The 21,929-nt window shown below is 41.4% G+C and overlaps 1 protein-coding gene and 1 long non-coding RNA gene across 10 annotated transcripts in view; one reads left to right on the top strand and one right to left on the bottom strand.

Annotated features, from left to right (window-relative positions):
* SUSD1 (sushi domain containing 1) overlaps positions 1-21,929 on the top strand; it is a 282,806-nt gene that overhangs the window by 100,461 nt on the left and 160,416 nt on the right. For all 9 annotated transcript variants that reach the window (XR_007459116.1, XR_007459114.1, XM_049636099.1 and 6 more), the window contains 2 exons: positions 12,060-12,151; positions 13,446-13,632. Coding sequence is in view for 7 of the 9 variants with exons in the window: in XM_049636099.1 (XP_049492056.1) it covers positions 12,060-12,151; positions 13,446-13,632 (279 nt within the window). In the remaining 2 variants the exon portion in view is untranslated. The remainder of the gene's footprint in view (positions 1-12,059; positions 12,152-13,445; positions 13,633-21,929) is intronic.
* Positions 1-21,929, bottom strand: part of LOC125927059 (uncharacterized) — a 187,645-nt gene that overhangs the window by 151,106 nt on the left and 14,610 nt on the right. The window lies entirely within an intron of this gene.

The following is a 21,929-nucleotide window of genomic DNA, read 5'->3' as shown; positions in this document are numbered from 1 at the left end:
CCATAGCAAGGGGTCAGAGAGCAGGGTAAGAAGAGATTCAGGACTGGTTCTATTGGGGATCATTTTCTCCCCAGTTGAACACCTCACAGGTTCAACCTGCCTGTGGTCCAAACCATAAGCCCCCTGAGTGGAGGGAAGGGGACCTAGGGTGAGAGTTGCCCTCTGACCAAGATGCAACTGAATTTAACCAGTGAAACAGTTCTGTTTAATTACTCTAGCATATTCTCAGTGGGGGTGATGTCACCCTGGGGGCAAAATTACCCACAAGGGGGCAAAAATTTGTTCTTGAGAGGTGAGAGAATTTTATTCTTTTTATATATGAAGCACAGATAAACATATAGTACATAAGAAACATACAGCATATCTGGGATTATTACATTTTTATAGAAGGTGAGAGATTAGGGGAAAACTGTTTAAAAAGGTTGCTCATTTTTGCTTTTAATTCTCTTGCCTTTGGAGAGGTGTCAAGCAAGAAATTGCCGTGGCTGAGGTCAAATAGGTTGTTGCCTGCTTTCTCCTCTAGGGCTTAAATTTAATAGAAAACCATGGGGGAAGGGAAGGGGGGAAAAGTTACAAACAGAGAGGGAGGGAGGCAAACCATAAGAGACTCTTAAATACAGAGAAGGGGGGGGTTGGTTTGGGAGAGGGGAAAGTGGGTGATGGACGTTGAGGAGGGCACTTGGGATGAGCACTGGGTGTTGTATGTAAACGATGAACCACTTGTTGGGATGAGCACTGGGTGTTGTATGTAAATGATGAACCACGGGAATCTACCCCCAAAACCAGGAGCACACTTTACACACTGTATGTTAGCCAGTCTGACAATAAATTGTATTAAAAAAATTAAAAAAATAAAAGGCCGCTTGTGGGGCTGTGATGAAAAACGGTAGAGAAACACTGTTGTAGCTTTATAATAGGTACTGATACCTGCTTATGACCTCTTTCAATTCAGTGTTTTTGTTGCTATTCTCGTTAATCCTTCCAAAGAAATGTAGCAGTGATTGCTTTCTGTTCAGTGAGTGTGCCAAGCTGATTTCCTACATGGGGGACACAGACCTTGGAGCTCCCTCTGACTGTTCTTCTTCCATTCTTGGTGACTCACATCCGTCGGGTCTCTGCTCACAAATCATCTCTGTGCTTTCTAGCCTCCTGCGTTGCTTTTCTTCAGACTTTACCAGCACACAAGATTATATTTTTTATTTGTTTTGTCTACTTATTTATTTTCTGCCTTTTTTGCTAGAATGAATTCCCTTAGGTGTAGCAACTTTGTTTCCTCTCCACTTTATCCCTAGCCCCTAAAGCATGCCTGTAGATGGTAAGAACTTTCTAAGTATTTATTGAATGAATGTGTAAACTCACCACGTTCCAAGAAGGTTCACTTTTGAGTCTTTCCATTCATGGATGTGGCATTTCTCTATTGTTTTCTTTTCTGTCCTTCCGGAAGAAAAAAAAATCTTCATAAGTCTTGGACATTTCTAGTTAGATTTATTTCTAATAAATCTATTCCTATTCTATTTTATTTGAAGTTTGTGGTTTCTTCTCCTGTGGATAAGGATCTTTTGATTATTTTATTTAATTTTTTTAAAATTTAGTCTTAATTTTATTTATTTATTTATTTTTAATGTTTTTTTAAATTTATTTTTGAGACAGAGAGAGACCGAGCATGAGCAGGGGAGGGACAGAGAGAGGGGGAGACACAGAATCTGAAGCGGACTCCAGGCTCTGAGCTGTCAGCACAGAGCCGGACACGGGGCTCAAACTCACGAAGTGTGAGATCATGACCTGAGCTGAAGTCGGACGCTCAACCGACTGAGCCACCCAGGCGCCCCAGTCTTAATTTTAGTTAGCACAAAGTATTATATTAGTTTCAGGTGTACAGTGTAGTAACTCAACACTTCCTTACATTACTTGGTACTCATCATGACAAGTGCACTTCTTAATCTCCATCACCTACTTCTTTTTTTTTTTAAGCTTATTTATTTATTTTTGAGAGAGAAAGTGCACATGTGTGTGTGCTCGAGAGGGGGAAGAGGGTAGGGCAGAGAGAGAGAGAGAGAGAGAGAGAGAATCTGAAGCAGGCTCCTTGCTGTCAGCGCAGAGCCCAACGTGGGGCTCCATCTCACAAACTTTGAGATTATATGACCTGACCCGAAATCAAGTGTTGGAGGCTTAACTGACTGAGCCACCCAGGTGCCCCTAGGATAGTTCTTTTTTTTTAATTTTTGAGGAACTTCTATGCTGTTTTCCACAGTGGCTTCACCAGTTGGCATTCCCACTAACAGTGTAGGAGTGTTCCTTCCTCCACATCCTCACCAACACCTGTTATTTCTTGTGTTGTTACGTTTAGCCATTCTGACGGGTGTGAGGTGATAACTCAGTGTAGTTTTGATTTGCATTTCCCTGATGGTAAGTGAAGATGAGCATCTTTTCATGTGTCTGTTGACCATCTGTATGTCTTATTTGTAGAAACGTCTGTTCATGTCTTCTACCCATTTTTAATTGGATTATTTGGTTTTTGGATGTTGAGTTTTATAAGTTCTTTATTTATTTTGGATACTAACCCTTTACCAGATATGTCATTTGCAAATATCTTCTCTCATTCTGTATGTTGCCTTTGGTTTTGTTGATTGTTTCCTTTGCTGTGAAGAAGTGTTTTATTTTGATGTGGTCCCAATAGTTTACTTATTGCTTCTGTTTCTCTTGCCTCAGGAGACATATTTAGAAAAAAGTTGCTATGGCCCATGTCAACAACATTACTGCCTGTGTTCTCTTCTAGGATTTTTTATGGTTTCAGGTCTCACATTTAGGTCTTTAATCCACTAAAAAAATTTTTTTTAATGTTTATTTAGTTTTGATTGAGAGAGAGAGAGAGAGACAGAGTGTAAGCAGGGGAGGGCAGAGAGAGAGAGAGAAAGGGAGACACAGTATCCGAAATAGGCTTTAGGCTCTGAGGTGTCTTCATAGAGCCTTCCATGGGGTTTGAACTCACGAACCATGAGATTGTGACCTGAGCTCAAGTTGGATGCTTAACCAACTGAGCCACCCAGGCCCCCCTCTTTAATCCATTTTGAATTTATTTTTGCGTATGGTGTAAACAGTCCTTTTTTTTTTTCTTTTTCGTGATGCCATCCCAGCACCGTTTATTGAAGAGACTTTTCCCATTGGATATTCTTCCTCTTTTGTTGAAGATTAATCGACCATATAATTGTGGGTTCATTTCTGGGTTTTCTATTCTGTGCCATTGATCTGTGTGTCTTTTGTGCTAGTCTCAAGTGTTTTGATTACTGTAGCTTTGTAATAAAACTTGAAGTCCAGATTTGTGATGCCCCCAGCTTTGCTTTTCCTTTTCAGGATTGCTTTGACTATTCAAGGTCTTTGGTGGTTGCATACAAATTTTAGAATAGTTTGTTTTAGTTCTGTGAAAATTGCTATTGGTATTTTGATAGGGGTCGCATTAAATCTGTAGATTGCTTTGGGTAGCAGGGATATTTTAACAATACTTATTCTTCCTATCTGTGAGCATGGAATGTCTTTCCATTTCTTTGTGTCACCTTCCATTTGTTTCATCAGTGTTTTATAGTTTTCAGAGTACAGGTCTTTTACCTCTTTGGTAGATGTATTCCTGGGTATCGTATTATTCCTGGTGCAATTGTAAGTGGGATTGTTTTCTTAATTTCTCTTTCGCTGCTTCATTATTGTTGTGTGGAAATGCAACAGATTTCTGTACCTTGATTCTGTATCCTGCCACTTTACTGAATTTGTTTCTCAGTTCTAGCAATTTTTTTGGTGGAATCTTTCAGGATATATATATATGTGTGTGTGTGTGTGTGTGTGTATACATATGTATGTCTCATATCATGCAAATAATGAGAGTTTTACTTCTTCTTTAGCAATTTGGATGCCTTTTATTTCTTTTTGTTGTCTGATTGTTGTGGCTAGGACTTTAAGTATTATGTTGAATAAAAGTGTTGAGAGCGAACATCCTTATCTTGTTCTTGACATTAGGGGAAAAGCTCTCAGTGTTTCCCCATTAAGGATGATGTTAGCTGTGGGTTTTTCATATAAGGCCTTTATTAAGTTCAGGTATACTCCCTCTAAACCTACTTGCTGAGCGTTTGTATCATGAATAGTTGTTGTACTTTGTCACATGCTTTTTCTGCATCTGAGATCATATGGTTCTTATCCTTTCTCATACTGATGTGATGTATCATGTTGATTGATTTGCGAATATTGAATCACCCTTGTAACCTAGGAATAAATCCCACTTGATCATGGTGAATGATTTTTTTAATGTATTGTTGGATTCAGTTTGCTAGTATTTTAAAGAGGATTTTTATGTGTCTGTGTTCATCAGGGATATTGCTCTGTAGTTCTCTTTTTTAGTGGTGTCTTTATCCAGTTTTTGTATCAGGATAATTCTGGCCTCAAAGAATGAATTTGGAACTTTTCCTTGCTTTTCTGGTTTTTTTTTTTTTTTTTTTTTTGAAATAGTTTGAGAGAAATAGGTATTAATTCTTCCTTAAATGCTTGGTAGAATTCACCTGTGAAGCCATCTGTTCCTGAACTTTTGTTTGTTGTGAGTTTTTTGATTACAGATTTAATTTCTTGGCTAATCATTGGTCTCTTCAAATTTTCTATTTATTCCTTTTTCAGTTGTGGTAGTTTACATGTTTCTAGAAATTTATCCATTTCTTCTAGGTTGTGTAATTTATTGGCATATAGTTTTTCATAATATTCTCTTACAAGAGTTTATATTTCTGTGATATTAGTTGTTATTTTCTCCTTTCTCATCTGTGATTTTATTTGAGTCCTTTCTCCTTTTTCTCTTGATAAATCCAGCTAAAGGTTTTAAACCGTTTGTTTTTTTTCCCCCAGAGAACCAGGTCCTGGTTTCATTGATGGGTTCTATTGTTTTTTTAGTTTCTATATAATTTATTTCTGCTCTAATCTTTATTATTTACTTACTTCTTCTAGATTTAGGTTTTGTTTGTTCTTTTTCTAGCTTCTTTAGGTGTAAGGTTATGTTGTTTATGGGAGATTTTTCTTCTTGAGGTAGGCCTATATTACTATAAACTTCCCTCTTAGAACCACTTTGGCTGCATCCCACAGGTTTTGGACTATTGTGTTTTCATTTTCATTTGTTTCCATGTAGTTTTTTATCTTTTTTTAAATGCTTTACTTATTTATTTTGAGAAAGAAAGAGAGCAAGGGAAGAGCAGAGAGACTCCCAAGAAATTTCTGGGCTGTCAGTGCAGAGCCCAATGTGGGGCTTGATCCCATGAACCGTGAGATCATGACCTGAGCCGAAATCAAGAGTTAAGACGCTTAACTGACTGAGCCACCCAAGTGCCCTTTTTTATTTCTTCTTGATTTCTTGGTTTACCCATTCATTATTTAGCGGCATGTTACTTAACCTCCATGTATTTGTGTGCTTTCCAGATTTTTTCTTGTGGTTGACTTCTATTTTTATAGTACTGTGGTCAGAAAAGATACATGGTATGACTTCAGTCTTTTTGAATTTGTTGAGGCTGGTTATGTGGCCTAATATATGATCTTTCTGGAGAATGTTCCATGTACTTGCAGAGAATGTATATTCTGTTGTTTTAGGTTGGAATGTTCTGAATATATCTGTTAAATCCATCTGTTCCAGTGGGTCATTCAAAGCCACTATTTCCTTGTTGATTTTGTGTTTAGATGATTTGTCCATTGACGTAAGTGGGATGTTAAAGCCCCCTACTATTATTGTATTACTATTGATTAGTTCCTTTATGTTTGTTAGTAAAGGTTTTGTGTATTTGGATGCTTTCATATTGGGTGCATAAATATTTACAATTGTTATATCTTCTTGTTGGATTGTCCCCTTTATTATTATGTAGTTTCCTTCTTTGACTCTTATTACAGTCTTTTTTCTTTTAAGTTTATTTATTTATTTTGCGAGAGAGAGTGTGCACTACACCTGAGTGCACAAGCGGGGGAGGGGCAGAGAGAGGGAGAGACAGAATCCCAAGCAAGCTCTGTGCTGCCAGCATAGAGCCCAGTGTGGGGCTCACATCCACAAACCGTGAAATCATGACTTGAGTTGAGATCATGACCTGAGCCAAGATCAAGAGTTGGATGCTTAACCAACTGAGCCACCAGGCACCCTGACAGCCTTTGTTTTAAAGTCTATGTTGTCTGATCTAAGTATTGCTACTCCAGTTTTCTTTTGACATCCATTTGCATGATACATGTTTCTCTACCCCCTCACTTTCTTTTTTTTTTTTTATGAGTGTTACTTTTATTTATTTTCTTTTTTTTACCTTATTTTTTATTTTTTTTCAATATATGGAGTTTATTGTCAAATTGGTTTCCATACAACACCCAGTGCTCATCCTAAAAGGTACCCTCCTCAATACCCATCACCCACCCTCCCACCCCCCATCAACCCTCAGTTTGTTCTCAGTTTTTAAGAGTCTCTTATGCTTTGGCTCTCTCCCACTCTAACCTCTTTTTTTTTTTTTTTCCTTCCCCTCCTCCATGGGTTTCTGTTAAGTTTCTCAGGATCCACATAAGAGTGAAACCATATGGTATCTGTCTTTCTCTGTATGGCTTATTTCACTTAGCATAACACTTTCCAGTTCCATCCATGTTGCTACACAGGGCTATGTTTCATTCTTTCTCATTGCCATGTAGTACTCCATTGTGTATATAAACCACAATTTTTTTATCCATTCATCAGTTGATGGACATTTAGGCTCTTTCCATAATTTGGCTATTGTTGAGAGTGCTGCTATAAACATTGGGGTACAAGTGCCCCTATGCATCAGTACTCCTGTATCCCTTGGGTAAATTCCTAGCAGTGCTATTGCTGGGTCGTAGGGTAGGTCTATTTTTAATTTTCTGAGGAACCTCCACACTGCTTTCCAGAGTGGCTGCACCAATTTGCATTCCCACCAACAGTGCAAGAGGGTTCCTGTTTCTCCACATCTCTCGAGCATCTATAGTCTCCTGATTTGTTCATTTTGGCCACTCTGACTGGCGTGAGGTGATACCTGAGTGTGGTTTTGATTTGTATTTCCCTGATGAGGAGCGACGTTGAGCATCTTTTCATGTGCCTGTTGGCCATCTGGATGTCTTCTTTAGAGAAGTGTCTATTCGTGTTTTCTGCCCATTTCTTCACTGGGTTATTTGTTTTTTGGGTGTGGAGTTTGGTGAGCTCTTTATAGATTTTGGATACTAGCCCTTTGTCCAATATGTCATTTGCAAATATCTTTTCCCATTCCGTTGGTTGCCTTTTAGTTTTGTTGGTTGTTTCCTTTGCTGTGCAGAAGCTTTTTATCTTCATAAGGTCCCAGTAGTTCATTTTTGCTTTTAATTCCCTTGCCTTTGGGGATGTGTCAAGTAAGAAATTGCTATGGCTGAGGTCAGAGAGGTCTTTTCCTGCTTTCTCCTCTAGAGTTTTGATGGTTTCCTGTCTCATGTTCAGGTCCTTTATCCATTTTGAGTTTGTTTTTGTGAATGGTGTGAGAAAGTGGTCTAGTTTCAACCTTCTGCATGTTGCTGTCCAGTTCTCCCAGCACCATTTGTTAAAGAGACTGTCTTTTTTCCATTGGATGTTCTTTCCTGCTTTGTCAAAGATTAGTTGGCCATACGTTTGTGGGTCTAGTTCTGGGGTTTCTATTCTATTCCATTGGTCTATGTGTCTGTTTTTGTGCCACTCCCCATATTTTAGATATATGTTATTATATTTTATGTGTGTGTGTGTGTGTGTGTGTGTGTGTGTGTGTGTATGTGTATTCTTGAATGTTTATTTGTTTTTGAGAGACAGAGACAGAGTGCAAGCAGGATTGGGGCAGAGAGAGAGGGAGACACAGAATCCAAAGCAGGCTCCAGGCTCTGAGCTGTTAGCACAGAGCCCAATGCAGAGCTCAAACCCACAAACCATGAGATCATGATCTGAGCCCAAGTCAGAGGCCCAACTGACTGAACCACCCAGGTGCCCCTTATATACGTATTATATATAATATATATATTACATGAAATATATATATATGTGTAATGTGTTTATGTAATATATATCATAGATATATTATATATATATTATATATATTAATGTTTATTTTTGAGAGAGAGAGAGAGACAGAGTATGAGCAAGGGAAAGGCAGAGAGAGATGGAGACACAGAACCCAACGCAGTCTATGGGCTCTGAGCTGTCAGCACAGAGCCCAAAGTGCGGCTTGAACTCATGAGCCATGAGCTCATGACCTGAGCCAAAGTTGGATGCTTAACCAAATGAGCCACCCAGGTGCCCCTTATATTCTTTTATTTTGTGAATTCCTTGACTGATTTTTTACAGAAATATTCATTTTTATTGCTTTTGTGTTTCCTTCCTTTATACTGTCATTTTTGGTCTCTCCACTCACAGAGCCCCCTTTAATATTTCTTGCAGGCCTGATTTGGTTGAACTCTTTTAGTTTTTGTTTGTCTGGGAAACTCTTTATCTCTCCTTCTGTTGCTGGATAGAGCATCTTTTGTGGCAGATTTTTCCCATTCAGCACTTTTGATATACCATGCCATTCCCTTCTGGCTTACAAAGTTTTTGTTGAAAAGTCTCCTTGTTAGCCTTATGGATTTTCCATTGTAAGTAACTGTCTTCTTTTTTCTTGCTGCCTTAAAAATATTTTCTTTACCACTATATTTTGCCATTTAATTACAATATGTCTTGGTGTGGGTCTGCTTTTGTTGATTTTGATTTGAGTTCTCTGTGCCTTCTGGATCTGGATATCTGTTTCCTTCTCCAGATTAGGAAATTTTTCGGTTACTACTTCCTCAAATAAATTCTCTGCCTCCTTTTCTCTCTCTTCTTCTTCTGGGACTCCTATACTATGAATGTCATTGCATATGATGGAGTCACTGAGTTCCCATTTTGCATGATTCTTTTTTCTCTCTTTTATTCAGCTTGATTACTTCCTATTACTCTGCCTTCTAGATCACTAATTCATTCCTCTTCTTCTTCCATTCTTCTGTTCATTCCATCAAGTGTGTTTCTCATTTTGTTTATTGAGCCCTTTATCTCTGCTATGTTATTCTTTATCTTTGTGCTGAGGGTCTCAACTCATGTCTTCCACTATTTTTCTTAAGTCCAGTGATTATCCTTATGGTAATTGCCTTAAATTCTCTATCAGTAATATTACTTATATCTGTTTCACTTAGATCTCTGGTCATGGCCTTGTCCTCGTATTTCATTTGGGATAAATTTCTCTGTTCCCTTGTTTTGTCTGCCTCTCTGTGTCTGTTTCTGTGTGTTAAGAAAGTCAGCTATGTCTTCTGATCTTGAAAGTAGTGACTTTATGAAGAAGAGGTCTTGGAGTGCCCTACAGTGCAGTTTCCTCTGTTCACCAGAACCTGGCACTTCAGGAGAGTATCCTATATGTGCTGCTATGTGTGTAGTCTGCTGTAGCGTCTGAATCACTTTTCCCTTCAGTGCAGTTGTTTGCACTGATTCTCTGCCTGTTGTGGGCTGTGCTTGCTCTCTGTGGTGTTAGTGGGGCCCAGGCAGGGTGGGCATGCCTGCTGGGGAACTTGAGAGCAAGTGGTGGTGTTAGCAAAATTTGTGCTGGGTCACTAGTTCTATACTGGATTTCTTGAAGCACTATGGTGGCTGGGGGCTGCGTGCTGGTGTTGTTGGGGGCATGAGGCTGGCCATGGTATGTATCAGTGGCTGGGACTAATCTGAACCCGGTGGCTGGGCACAGTGAACTGCGGTGGCTGGGTACTGCATCTTTTTGTTGTAGTTTATTTGTTGTTTTAGTTTCCTATTGCCAGTTTGACAAATTACCACCAATTTAGTGGCTTAAAACAACATGAACTTATAGTTCTGGAGGTCCGAAGTTCAAATCAGTTCCATTCTGTTAAACTGATGGTGTCAGCAAGTGTGTATTCATTCTGGAAGCTGGAGGAGAGAATCAATTTCCTTTTCCTTTCGAGTTTCTAGATCCTACTAACATTCCTTAGCTTGGGCCCCATCCTCCATCTTTGAAGCTCATTGGTTTAACTGCTGCTTTTGTCCTTGAATCTCTCTCTAACCCTGATCTTCTTGTCTCTCTCTTATGAGGACCAAGGTCACTACATTGGGCTCATCTGGATAATCTTGGATACTCTCCCTATCTTAATCAATTGCAGAGTCCCTCTGGCCATGTAAGGTAACATGGTCACAGATGGATGTGGACATTTTGGGGGGGCCTGTTTTTAGCCTACCATACTTGTTCTTATAGATCTATTGAAAATGACTAGTTTTTCTGTGTTCTTATATTTGGGTACACTTTGCCAAACTCCATTATTTGCATGTGTTTTTCTCTTGTTTTCAAGTGATTTCATATTTGTTTTCAGTTGATTCTCTTAGATTTACTGGAAGTTGCGTTATTCCCTTTCTTCCTGGTATTTATAGCTCATTTTGTTCTTGCCTCTCTCCATGTCGTCTAGAATCTCATAGCTAATGCTAAAAAATAGCTTTGAGAACATGCATCCTTGTATTGTTCTTAACTTTACTAGAAATTGCTTCATTATTTTACCAGCAAGGATGGTGGTTTCTAATAAACACTCTTAAATTAAGGAGTTTCTATCAAATTAAATCTTAGTTGACTAAGATTTTTAGTCAGGAACATGTATTAAATGTGTTAACCATAATGGGTATAGAAGTAACCATGTGTCCTTTCCCTTTTAATCTATTAATACTTTCCCAATAATGATCACCTCTATATTCCTGGAATGAATCTTCCTTGATCATAGTGTATTGTTCTTTGAAGCTACTGCTGACTTCTGTTTACTAATATTTTATTTTAGGTTTTTGCATTTATAATGATAAGTGAGTTTGGCATAGTGTGTTTTGTAATTGCTTGCACAATTTGGGAATTGTGGATATCCAGTCATCTTGAGTAAATTGGGAAACTTTCTACCTTTTTGTATGGTCTGCAACTTAAATAGTATTGAGGTTATCGGTTTTTGAAAGTTTCATAAGTATAAAGTTCCTTGGACTACTGCTAGTTATCTTTAAATTCTGTACCCAATAGTGAGATTCCATTATTCTGAAACACCTGTACTTTCTTACCTACTCTGTCTTACAACATTTGAAGTACAGCTTGTGACCTGTGGAACAGGTTTTCTCTGGGCAAAGCCGCCCAATCCATAAAGAAGGGTCACATCTACCAATGTGGCTTCATTCATAGGAACCTGTCAGGCCAGGGGTTTACACAATAAAGGCTTGGTTCCCTTGAGACTTTTCTTTTTTTCAGGTGCTTTGGGAGTTGTCTTTATGATTTATTAATCATGGCAGTGTTGCTGTGAAACTTCTTAGCAAATCTTTTTTCAGTTCCGCAAAGAAGAGCACTTCTCAATGCTCTGCTCAAGTGTTGCTCCCTGCTCAGAATTTGAAATTGATACTTATCTGTATAAATGAGGTTGTCTAAGCCCGAACTGCAGTTTTAGGTTAGTAAACCAGGGGAGTTTGCAGTGACTGGATTTAAGTAATTTTAAAAAAAAAAATTTTTTTTTTCAACGTTTTTTAATTTATTTTTGGGACAGAGAGAGACATAGCATGAACGGGGGAGGGGCAGAGAGAGAGGGAGACACAGAATCGGAAACAGGCTCCAGGCTCCGAGCCATCAGCCCAGAGCCTGACGCGGGGCTCGAACTCACGGACCGTGAAATCGTGACCTGGCTGAAGTCGGACGCTTAACCGACTGCGCCACCCAGGCGCCCCTAAGTAATTTTTAAAAGGGATCCTCTGATTGGGTATCTTTTGATTTTAAATCTTTCATCAAGATTGAGTTTACATAAATGTAAAAGTGGTGTTTCTCAGACTGCCACCACTAATTTCTAAATTAAAGTACTACTGAAATTGTCCTGTGTAAGTGATTCCATGACAAGATAGCATTCTATTTTATAGATTTTATTTTTTAAGTAATCTCTATACCTACTGTGGGGCTCAAACTCACAACCCTGAGATCAGGAGCTGCATGCTCTATAAAAGGTAGCATTTTTGTATAGAGTGTAAGTTGATTTCTCATTCTTTCCCCCTGCAGTAAAACAGATCATCAGTAACATTTCAATATTTAATGAAACCTGCTTGAGATGGAGAAGTACAAAAACAGCTGATACAGAGGAGATGTATTCAGTAAGTTACTCTATGTATAGATGTTGTCTTGTGTGGGAGGCTTAAAAAATATCAGTGAACCTAAAAATCTACTTCTACAGCTGTGATTATCAATGGCGGATTGATAGTGGCAATTGCACGCACAAGCAAGAAGATGGGCACTTGTAGTGCATATTTGAAGAGAGAGACCTTGGGGATTGATGAGTAAGTCATGAAAGTTTCTTTGGGCACGCAGCCCGATGCAGAGCTGATGCTCACACAGGATCCGTGGAAGGAATCCATGGCTTTTGCATGTGTCTCTGACCAGGGTATGAACATATCATCTAGGGAGTCAAGGGGAATCTTTGAAGCTAGATGCGGTTGTGAGTGAGAAAGGTAAAGCCCGTGGGATGAGCTGCTACTAGAAGAATTTAAGTGGGCAGAAAAGTATGTGTATTGGCCCCTGTGCTGGGATATTCCAGGAAAATGGAGGGAATGTCAGAAGGGGGCAGGCAGAGGAGAAGAATCCTGCTGAGGTTTTACCAGACCAGCTTGGAGTTTCCTAATTCAGGTCCTGCTCTGGAGAAGGCTTAGTTCAGATTCCTCTTTCTTTCCTTCCTTCCTTCTTTCTTTCTTTCTTTCTTTCTTTCTTCCTTCCTTCCTTCCTTCCTTCCTTCCTTCCTTCTCTCCCTCCTTCCCTCCCTCCCTCCCTCCCTCTTTCCCTCCCTCCCTCCTTCCTTCCTTCCTTCCTTTTGTTCTTTCTTTCTCTTGCTTTCTTTCTCTCTTTTAACTTTTATTTAATGTTTGTTTATTTTTGAGAGAGAGACAGAGTGTGAGCAGGGGAGGGGCAGAGAGAGAGGAGTCACAGAATCTGAAGCAGGCTCCAAGCTCTGAGCTGTCCACCCAGAGCCCCGTGTGGGGCTTGAACTCACAAGCCATGAGATCATGACCTGAGCCAAAGTCGGATGCTTAACCAACTGAGCCACCTGGACGCACCTTCGTTTTCTTTCTAGGAAAATGTTCTGTGGCTTTGCTCCTATAGTTTTGCCAACAGACTTTCACATTGCTCATTGTATATGTGAGAACGAGACCAAGAAAATTGTTAGTACTGGGGCCTTGGCCTTTCGCACATTTTGATTTAAAGCTATTTTTATTGCGCTGATATATCGTGGCAACAGTATTTATGGTATTACGTCTCTAATATTTGTTTACTGTTGTATTTCACTTTTTGAAGGAACTTTAGAGTTAAGAGCAAGATTGCTCATGAGAAAAGGTTTGGAGGCATTTGGAGCCTTCCAGGCCAGCCATTCACCTAGTGAACTTTTCTGTGTTTCAGTTCCACATTCAGGGCCAGAGATGGTATCAGAAGGAATTTTCCCAGGAAATAATCTTTAATATCACTACCAGCAGTCAGGCTCCCGAGATGTGCTTGGACCTGCATCCGGGCACCAACTACAGTGTCCACGTCCAGGCTTTGTCTTCTGAACTTCCTGTGGTCCTCTCCCTGACAACCCAGATAACAGGTAAATCTTGAATAACACCACAGAGCCGTAGATGGGCCCAGATAGAGAGAAACACTATTGCTTCCTATCATTAAAGAATGAACTTGAAGAGCGAGAGGAAAAAGGGCGTGGAACTGGAGAGACTACTGTAACTGTGACTGTAATATTTTATTCCTTAAAAAGACAGCTGAAACAAACCATTAATGCGAATTAAATCCGGCTAGCGTGTCTATGAATGCTGGTTACATTCCTTCCAGATATTTGAAATAGTTCAAACATTTCATACCTAAAAAGAATTTTCTCTCATTAGTACTGTTTCTCAGTAACATGAGTTAATTGTCATTCTGTCGCAAGTGCCTCAAGAGTCTGTCCTTTCCAGGGAGAAGTGATAGGCAGTCCCACTCTGGTCCCTGGAAAATTCACATTCCTCTCATTTTCTTCTCTCTCTTCAAATCTGGGAGAGTTGAGCTAAGACTCGGAGTATTGCCTTCTTGTTTCTTACTTCACCGAGCAATTAGAAGTCATCAGGGAGGACTTGCCTCTCCCAAGTCTCCCATTGCTACTCTCGGGCAGAACCGTGTGTTCTGTCTTCTCTCTGGTCCCCACTCCTCAGGTGACTGCTCCCCTCAATGGGTGTGTTGGATCCCATCCCTTCCTGCCCAGTCATCATCCCCAGTAGAGAAATCATCCCAGCACTGCACAAGCATGTTGTAGGATCTCCATTTTTAAATTTTTTTTTTTCAACGTTTTTTTTTTATTTATTTTTGGGACAGAGAGAGACAGAGCATGAACGGGGGAGGGGCAGAGAGAGAGGGAGACACAGAATCGGAAACAGGCTCCAGGCTCCGAGCCATCAGCCCAGAGCCTGACGCGGGGCTCGAACTCACAGACCGCGAGATCGTGACCTGGCTGAAGTCGGACGCTTAATCGACTGCGCCACCCAGGCGCCCCAGGATCTCCATTTTTAAATGAAAACCAAAGAAACTAAAAAACTCACTTCCTTTGATCCCATATTCCCCCCAGCTACTTCTTTCAGCATCCCCTTTACCGTAAAACTTGAAAGAAGTGTCTGTTCTATAGACTCCACATCCTTACTTCAGGTACTTCCTTTAACTGTTTCCAAACTGGAGGTGGTTGTCCTGGCCACACTACTTTACTGAAGTGTCTCCATCTTGCAAAATCTGCTGCCCAATTTTGTTTTTATTTAATTTTTATTCCCTTTCCTGCCCCCCCACCCCCTCCCCCACCATGGCATTTGGCATTCCTGCCTTCTTGAAATACAGTTTCTCTGGGCTTTTAGGTCCTCCTGCCTCACTGGCTGCTCCTTCTCAGTCCTCTTTGCTGGCTCCTCTTTGCTCAGTCCTCTTTTACGGATGCCCTCTCTGCCTGTTCCTCTTCCTTTTTCTTCATTATCTACCCCCTCTGCCCAGCTAAGAATATTGCCTGTATGCTGAGGATTCCCAGATATGTATCCTAGTCCCAGATTCTCCCCTGAGTGCCATGCTCATATATCCAGTCATCTTTTAAACAACTTCTTGCACACCCAATTGACAAGTCCAAGAGGATTTTGATTTCTCAACTCTCCTCTCACCTTCAAAGCCATTTTCCGTCCAGGCTTCCCTATCTTGGTTATTGGCATTCCTGTTCACCTGTTGCTCAGGTGAAAAAGCTTCTACCCTTCCCGACCAACTTCTGCTTTTGTTTCTAAAATATACTTGGAATCCACCCACTTCTCTCCATCTTCACCTTCACCACAAAGCAACCTTATCCAAGTCAGCAACCTCTTGCTTGGACTCCTACACTGACTTTCTTACTGGTCTTTCTGCTTTCACGGGTGCCTGTCAGTCTCCCACCCCTCACCCCCACTCCCAAGTATGGTGAGACCATAACTTTAAAAAGATCACTCAGAAGTCAGAGTGATCTTTTAAAAATGCATAGGAGAATGTGTCATCCCTAGCTCAAAACCGTCCAATGAGTTTGCATTAGCATTAGAATAGAATCCACGTTCTTACCATGAAGCATGGAGTCTGGCTCCCTGCCTCCCTGACTTCATCTCTGCTCTCTCTGTTTCTCGCTAGCATCTGCTGCCCCCCTGCCTTCTTCGCTGTTCCTCAGATGGGTCAAACCTGTTTGTGCATCCAGGCCTTTCCATTTACTGTTTACTGTTCCTGGTGCACACTCTGCACATGGCTTCTTTATAATCATCCACGTCTCTGCTCAGATGCCAGTACCTTAGAGAAGCTCTCCCTGCCCATCCTTTCAAAAATAACCTCCGTCTCCACCCCATCACTCGCTCTCCACTTATCCTGTGTGAATTTCATCATAGAACTTGTTTTCAGAACTTGTATTTAAAAAAATTTTTTTAACGTTTATTTATTTTGAGAGAGAGAGAGAGAGGGGGAGAGAGAGGGAGGGAAGGAGGGAGGGGCAGGCTACAAGAGCAGGGGAGGAACAGAGAGAGAGGGAGACAGAATCCCAAGCAGGTTCCAGGCCATCAGTGCAGAGTCCGACACAGGGCTTGAACCCACACACCATGAGATCATGACCTGGGCCTGAATCAAGAGACGGACGCTTCACCGACTAGGCCACCCAGGCACCCCCAGAATTTGTGTTTTTTAGTTTACTTGTTTATTTGCTTTTCCCCGACTAAGCTCCTTGAAGGCAGAGATGTAAAGATAGTGCTGGCACATAGCACAACAAACCCTGAATGGCCATTGCATGGTATTAGCATTGAGGGGATGGCTGGTGAGTTAAGAAAAGCTTTAAAAAAAAAAAAAAAGAATTTACTAAGTTTTAGGCTGGAAGGAGAAGTAATGTCCAATTGGGCATCTCTCTGTGGTGACTTAGTCAAATGAATACCTATTTAGTTTCCTGCTCTGTGGTCCTTACCGTGTTTGGCTGGTTTGTACTGCTGATTTAAATCAGTATTTCAAATTTTTTGAGTTGGATAAGGGAGTCTCTTCTTGAGGAGACATTTATTTTAATCTTGTTTTGTAGGCTAACTATAGCCCCCTTAGCTGAAGTGCCTTGTTCTCATGGCCACCAGGGGACACTGTTGAGCTATTTAAGTCCATTGAGACCCTTCAAAAAGTTCTTTGTGACAACGGCTGCATATTTTCCAACTCTACCCTACTTTAAAGAATTTGAAATTTTAAAAAAGTGAAAAATTCAAGTTGTTATGATCTTTTCAAAAGGTAAAAAAGAAACAAAAAACCATCCAAACTCTCTTTTTTTATAAAAGGGGAAAAAAGAGAGCCTTATGTGTTGATAGGAAGAGGTATGCCTTGATTGCCTAAGATATGGCTGTGTTTCAATAAAATCCTGAACTTTTCAATCTTACCAGAAATGCGAGGCAAGGGATTTGGGCCTGGAAAACTCAGCAGCTGATTTCCCAGAAGGAAAGTGAATGGAATTTCCCTTCCGAATGCCTTACATTAAACTAAATCTCCCTAATGGGAACAGGATGAAGAGTAGTGCTTTAAATATATCGCTGACCTCAGAGGAGGGTGCAAGTTCTAGGCACGTTGAAGGGCAGAGGAAAGTGTTGGAGTGAGAAAAGGAGAGCGTGTTGGCCTGAGGGGAGGGGGGGAGACCAGGTCCTCTCCCAGGGCTTGTGCCTCAGGGCTGACAGGCTCCCTCAGGCAGAGCCCAGTGAGCTGAATTCCTCAGAAGAGCTCCACTACTTACACTCCTTTTAGGACAGGGTAAAGAGCAAACTCCATCCTTGGTGTAGACCCAGAGTCAGAAGAGCTTTCACACGTTGGTTATGCTATTTTCTAGCCAAGTCAGAAAGCTTGTCTTCCCATAGGGAGAGAGAAAAAACCAGAGAGGGGAAAGTAGGGGGCGGGGGAGAGAGAAAACAAATGTGTGTGGAAAGGTAAAGCTAAACCACTTGTGTACACAACACGGTGATAATTTGAGGTTGAATATTTATTATAGAATCAAGAATGCTGGAGGAGAAAAGGGAAGAAAGGATGTCAAGGAAACCATTCCTTCCCAAGGTGCCCTTTAGTACCAAGGCTGGAAACTAATATGGGAAATTTCCCATCTCTGCCTGCATTCGGGAAAAGAAAAAGAGAATGTACTTTTTTCAGATATTCAGGAAAGCAATCAAAAACATAGGTATGTCCTGAGCATTAGCAGACTGTCCCTTTAATGGAGAGAATGGAGAGGTCTAGTCAGGGTAGCTCTGATTCCCCCACAGGACTAGAAGCCACAGCCCCCACGTCTGATATCTCCTCTCTTCCTATTGGGTGTCCCCAGAAAGCACTGTACAGGACCAAGTCTGTTGAGTTCTTCTGCCAGAGGCTTCTCGTCCATGGTTGGCTACCCATAGACTTTCCAAGGACAGTGCACCCCTGTGTCCTCTGAGAACCCTATTTCCTTGGGCTGTTTCCAGGGTACCACACTTATTCCTGCTGGTCCCCCTCGCTCCCAGGGGGCAGAAGCTGCAGTAGAGGTCCGGAGAGGGACTGGCCTTCATCCCAGCTGTTCCTGTGTTTGTCCAGACTCTCTGAGAGTCTTTCATGGACACAAGTTCTTTGACATCTGGGTATGTAATGTTAGACTAGAAGGAAGGTATGGCCCTTCCTTACCTCCATGGGCCACCTATTCTCTCATCCCCTGAACTCTCCCAGCTACTTTCTAGCAGATCTAAATCCCAAACCTCCAAGTGAATGGCTGTGTAGGGATGGGTATCTCCCAGTTCCCCTCACTGAAAGCATCCACACCCTGACCTAGGCCCCACGGAGACAAGATGATACACCGCAGAGGAAAAAAGGCTGGGTGTGTTATTTTCTTGTATTAGCGTTAGCTTTTACCAAATATGAATGAGAACATTTCTTTACACCAGAAGCGTAAAAACCAGAGTTTCTGTGTGTGGTGGAAGAGTGTGGGAGGGGCATGGGGTGATTTAACAATTTAACCCAGCAAATATTTATTGACTGGTTATGTACAAAGACCTGTGCTAAGTGCTGAAGGGGGGGATGTAAAGATGAAGAGAAGATTGTTCCTTCTCCCCGGAAGGCCAAGTCTCACAACTTCATTGATAGGGGGAATGTAGCCAGCCTTGTAATGGCTGCTGACTTATGGTGCAAGCTACCATTGTTTCTATTTCTGTCAGTTTCAGTTGGTCATGCCTCCCCAAGTGTGCAGTGTGATCTGCTGGGGAGGTGCTAAGGATTCAAAAAGAACCAACGCGGTGTCTTTGTATGTATTTATTTATGTGTGTCATTTCCTTGTATTTACTTGAAATTTATAGCATAAAGTTGGGGCTTTAGTTTTGGCACAGATTCAATTTTCTTTTCCGTTCTTCTTATTCATGTTGGTGTGTTTTAGAGGAATTTTAACACATTTTCACTTATGTTACTTCCTTTCTCTTACTGATTTTAATAGTTTGCCTACATTAATGATATTAACCTTTTGTTATACATATTATAACCCACCTCCTGGGTTATTTACTGTTTATTTTTCTTGTCAGTATTCTTTTTTAACATTTTAGACATTTAAACATTTCATGTAATCAATTCTATTGATTCTTTTATAGTTTCTGCCTCTGGTCATGCCAAGAAAAACCTTCCCCCACCCTGAAATTAGATCAATTCTTATTCTCTAATATTGTCTAATGCTTCGTCGTCTTCTTTTTTTTTTAAAGTAATCTCTGTGCCCAATGTAGGGCTTGAACTCACAACCCCAAGATCAAGGGTCAGATGCTCTACTGACTGAGCCATCCCTCTGATGCTTCTTGATAGTTTTGCTTTTTGCCTATAAATTTAGACCCATTTGGAATTTGTCTTGATATATAGTATAAGGCTAAATTTACAGGGTATTTTTTTTCCCTAAATGATAAGCCAGTTTCCCACCACCTTTTTTTTTTTAATTTTTACCTTATTATTTTTTAAATATTTATTTATTTTTTAGAGAGAGCACGAGAGGGAGAGGGGCAGAGAGAGAAACAGACAGAATTAGAGGCAGGCTCCAGGCTCTGAGCTGTCAGCACTGAGCCTGATGCGGGGCTCAAACTCACAAGCCATGAGAATATGACCTGAGCTGAAGTCGGACGCTTAACCAACTGAGCCACCCAGGTGTCCCCCATACCACCTTTGGAAAGACTGTCTGTGCTATGCACTATATTCTCATTTATTTGTTTGGATCTCTTTCTAGACTCTCTAATTTCTTCCATTCCTTTGCTTGTCCTGGGCTTGTACCATACTATTTCAATTATTGTAATTTTATGCTATATTTAATATTTTATAGGGAAAGTTCTCTTTCACTGCTTTTCTCCTTACTCTCCAGAGTTTTCTCACATGGCAGTCCCCGTATTTTCCTTTGTCATTTGCTTATGGGGTCTTCCCCCATCTTACATACCCAGGGTGGAAGAACTATACTCTCCAGCCCAGACATGACCTATTTCTGGCCTTGGGTCTGATTTGATTTAAATCAGTAATGAGGCTAATGTAAAGAAAAGCACATCTACCCAGGACACCAGCTGGGGGCGGGGGGTGGGGTGGGGCGCGGGACTGGGAATAGCACCTCGGAAAACATGGCTGGAAGTTAAGATTATTTAACCTTGAAATGTGGCTAACAACTCGCCTAATGAAGTTCAGGCTTTTACATGAGTGAAAAAAAAGTAGCCTATTTAAAATAGAAGGTGGGGAAGGTCTTGGAACAGAAAGCAGTCTGGAAGTCACATGTGGATGGAATTGGCCGGATGGCAGTGGCACATTTAGAACTAACTGCAGGCATGAAACTAGCAAAGGGCAGTGTAGCATGAAACAGTCAGGGGTGGCTTTCCAGCTCCTTCTGTGGGCCTGCCTTCTCCCAGCTGAGCTAGTGCTTTGTTCTGCTTGTACCGAGGACGGGGCAAAACTGGGCAGTCTTAAGAGGTGAACCAAAAGACTAGAGTAACTGGAATTATTAATCAGAGAAGAGCAAACAGAGGAAAAATTTAAAAGAGCCCGAGGAAGGTTCTCACACAGAGAGTGAACAGTTCATCCCCCTCTGGGCTGAAAACAGGAAATGTGTGATAAAAAGCACTTGCTTTACTGTGACAACAGGACATCACAAATGAAAGGGCATTTCAATGTTAGCGTGAAGGGCTGAGGGCAGAAATTCTCAGACTGGAAGGGGCACATTACCCTGGAGGACCTGGCCAAGGCTTTTCAAACCTCAGCCTCCTCTCCCCATCGCGGCTGCGGGAACCTGGCGGTCGTCTTCCTCAGGGGCGTGAGTTTCAGAATCTCTTTGGAACACACACCTCTTGGAAACGGTGTAGACCTCCAAGGCCTGTGAGACCCTGACTGTGTAAGCAGGGGCTGTTCCAGGTCACCTTCCAGGGTCCCTAGCAATCCCACAAGCTTATGGAAATGTAATTTATGTGGCCATATCTAGGTGACTTTGGAAGGAATTCTAGATTTGGCACGGTTTAATAAAAGTTACTGGGGCTCTCACTCTTCCACTGGGTATCAGATGCCTGGGGATCCTAGTGGTCGGTGCTGAGGTGCATTTATCCCATCACCCCGGGGAGCTACCGACGGCTGACTCTGAAGCACCACCACGGTTTGCTCCTGTCTGGACCTGCATTCTAACTGCCGGCTGGACAATTCCACAAGCATGTCAGCGAGCTGCTTCTGAACTTCTCTTCCAGACCTTGCCTGACATCACTGCTGACTCAGTTGTCAAAACCAAAGCCCAGATTCTTCCCTCTTCCTTATCTTCCACCACGTTCTGTTCTCTCTCTCCCTGAGTGTCTCTTCCACCTGCCCCCTCTTCTCCATTCTCAGTGCTGTCACTTGCTTCAGACCTCAGGCACATCTTAACAAGGTTTTGGACAACTGGTACTTCGGTTCTTTTTCAATTCCTCCTTCAACCAGCTGTCTACATTGTATTTCTTTTTTTTTTTTTTTTTTAATTTTTTTTTTAACGTTTACTTGCTTTGAGGGAGATAGAGACAGTACAAGTGGGGAGGGGAAGAGAGAGAGGGAGACAGAGAATCCCAAGCAGGCTCTGCACTGTCAGTGTGGAGCCCAACACGAGGACTTGAACTCAGGAAACCCATGAGATATGACCAGAGCTGAAACCAAGAGTCAGATGTTTAACTGACTGAGCTACCCAGGTGCCCTAATATTTCTTTTTTTTAATTAATTAATTAATTAATTTATTTATTTTGGGGGAGAGACAGACAGACCATGAGCAGGGGAGGGGCAGAGGGAGAGAGAGAATCCCAAGTAGGCTCCACCTTCAGCTCAGAGCCTGACTCGGGGCTTGATCTCACAACCCTGAGATCATGACCTGAGGTGAAGTCAGGAGTTGGATGCTTA

The sequence above is a fragment of the Panthera uncia genome, chromosome D4 (assembly GCF_023721935.1).
Source record: "Panthera uncia isolate 11264 chromosome D4, Puncia_PCG_1.0, whole genome shotgun sequence".
Taxonomy (NCBI): Eukaryota; Metazoa; Chordata; class Mammalia; order Carnivora; family Felidae; genus Panthera; species Panthera uncia.
Note: the sequence above shows the minus strand (reverse complement) of the source record. Positions and strands in the feature narration are given on the sequence as shown.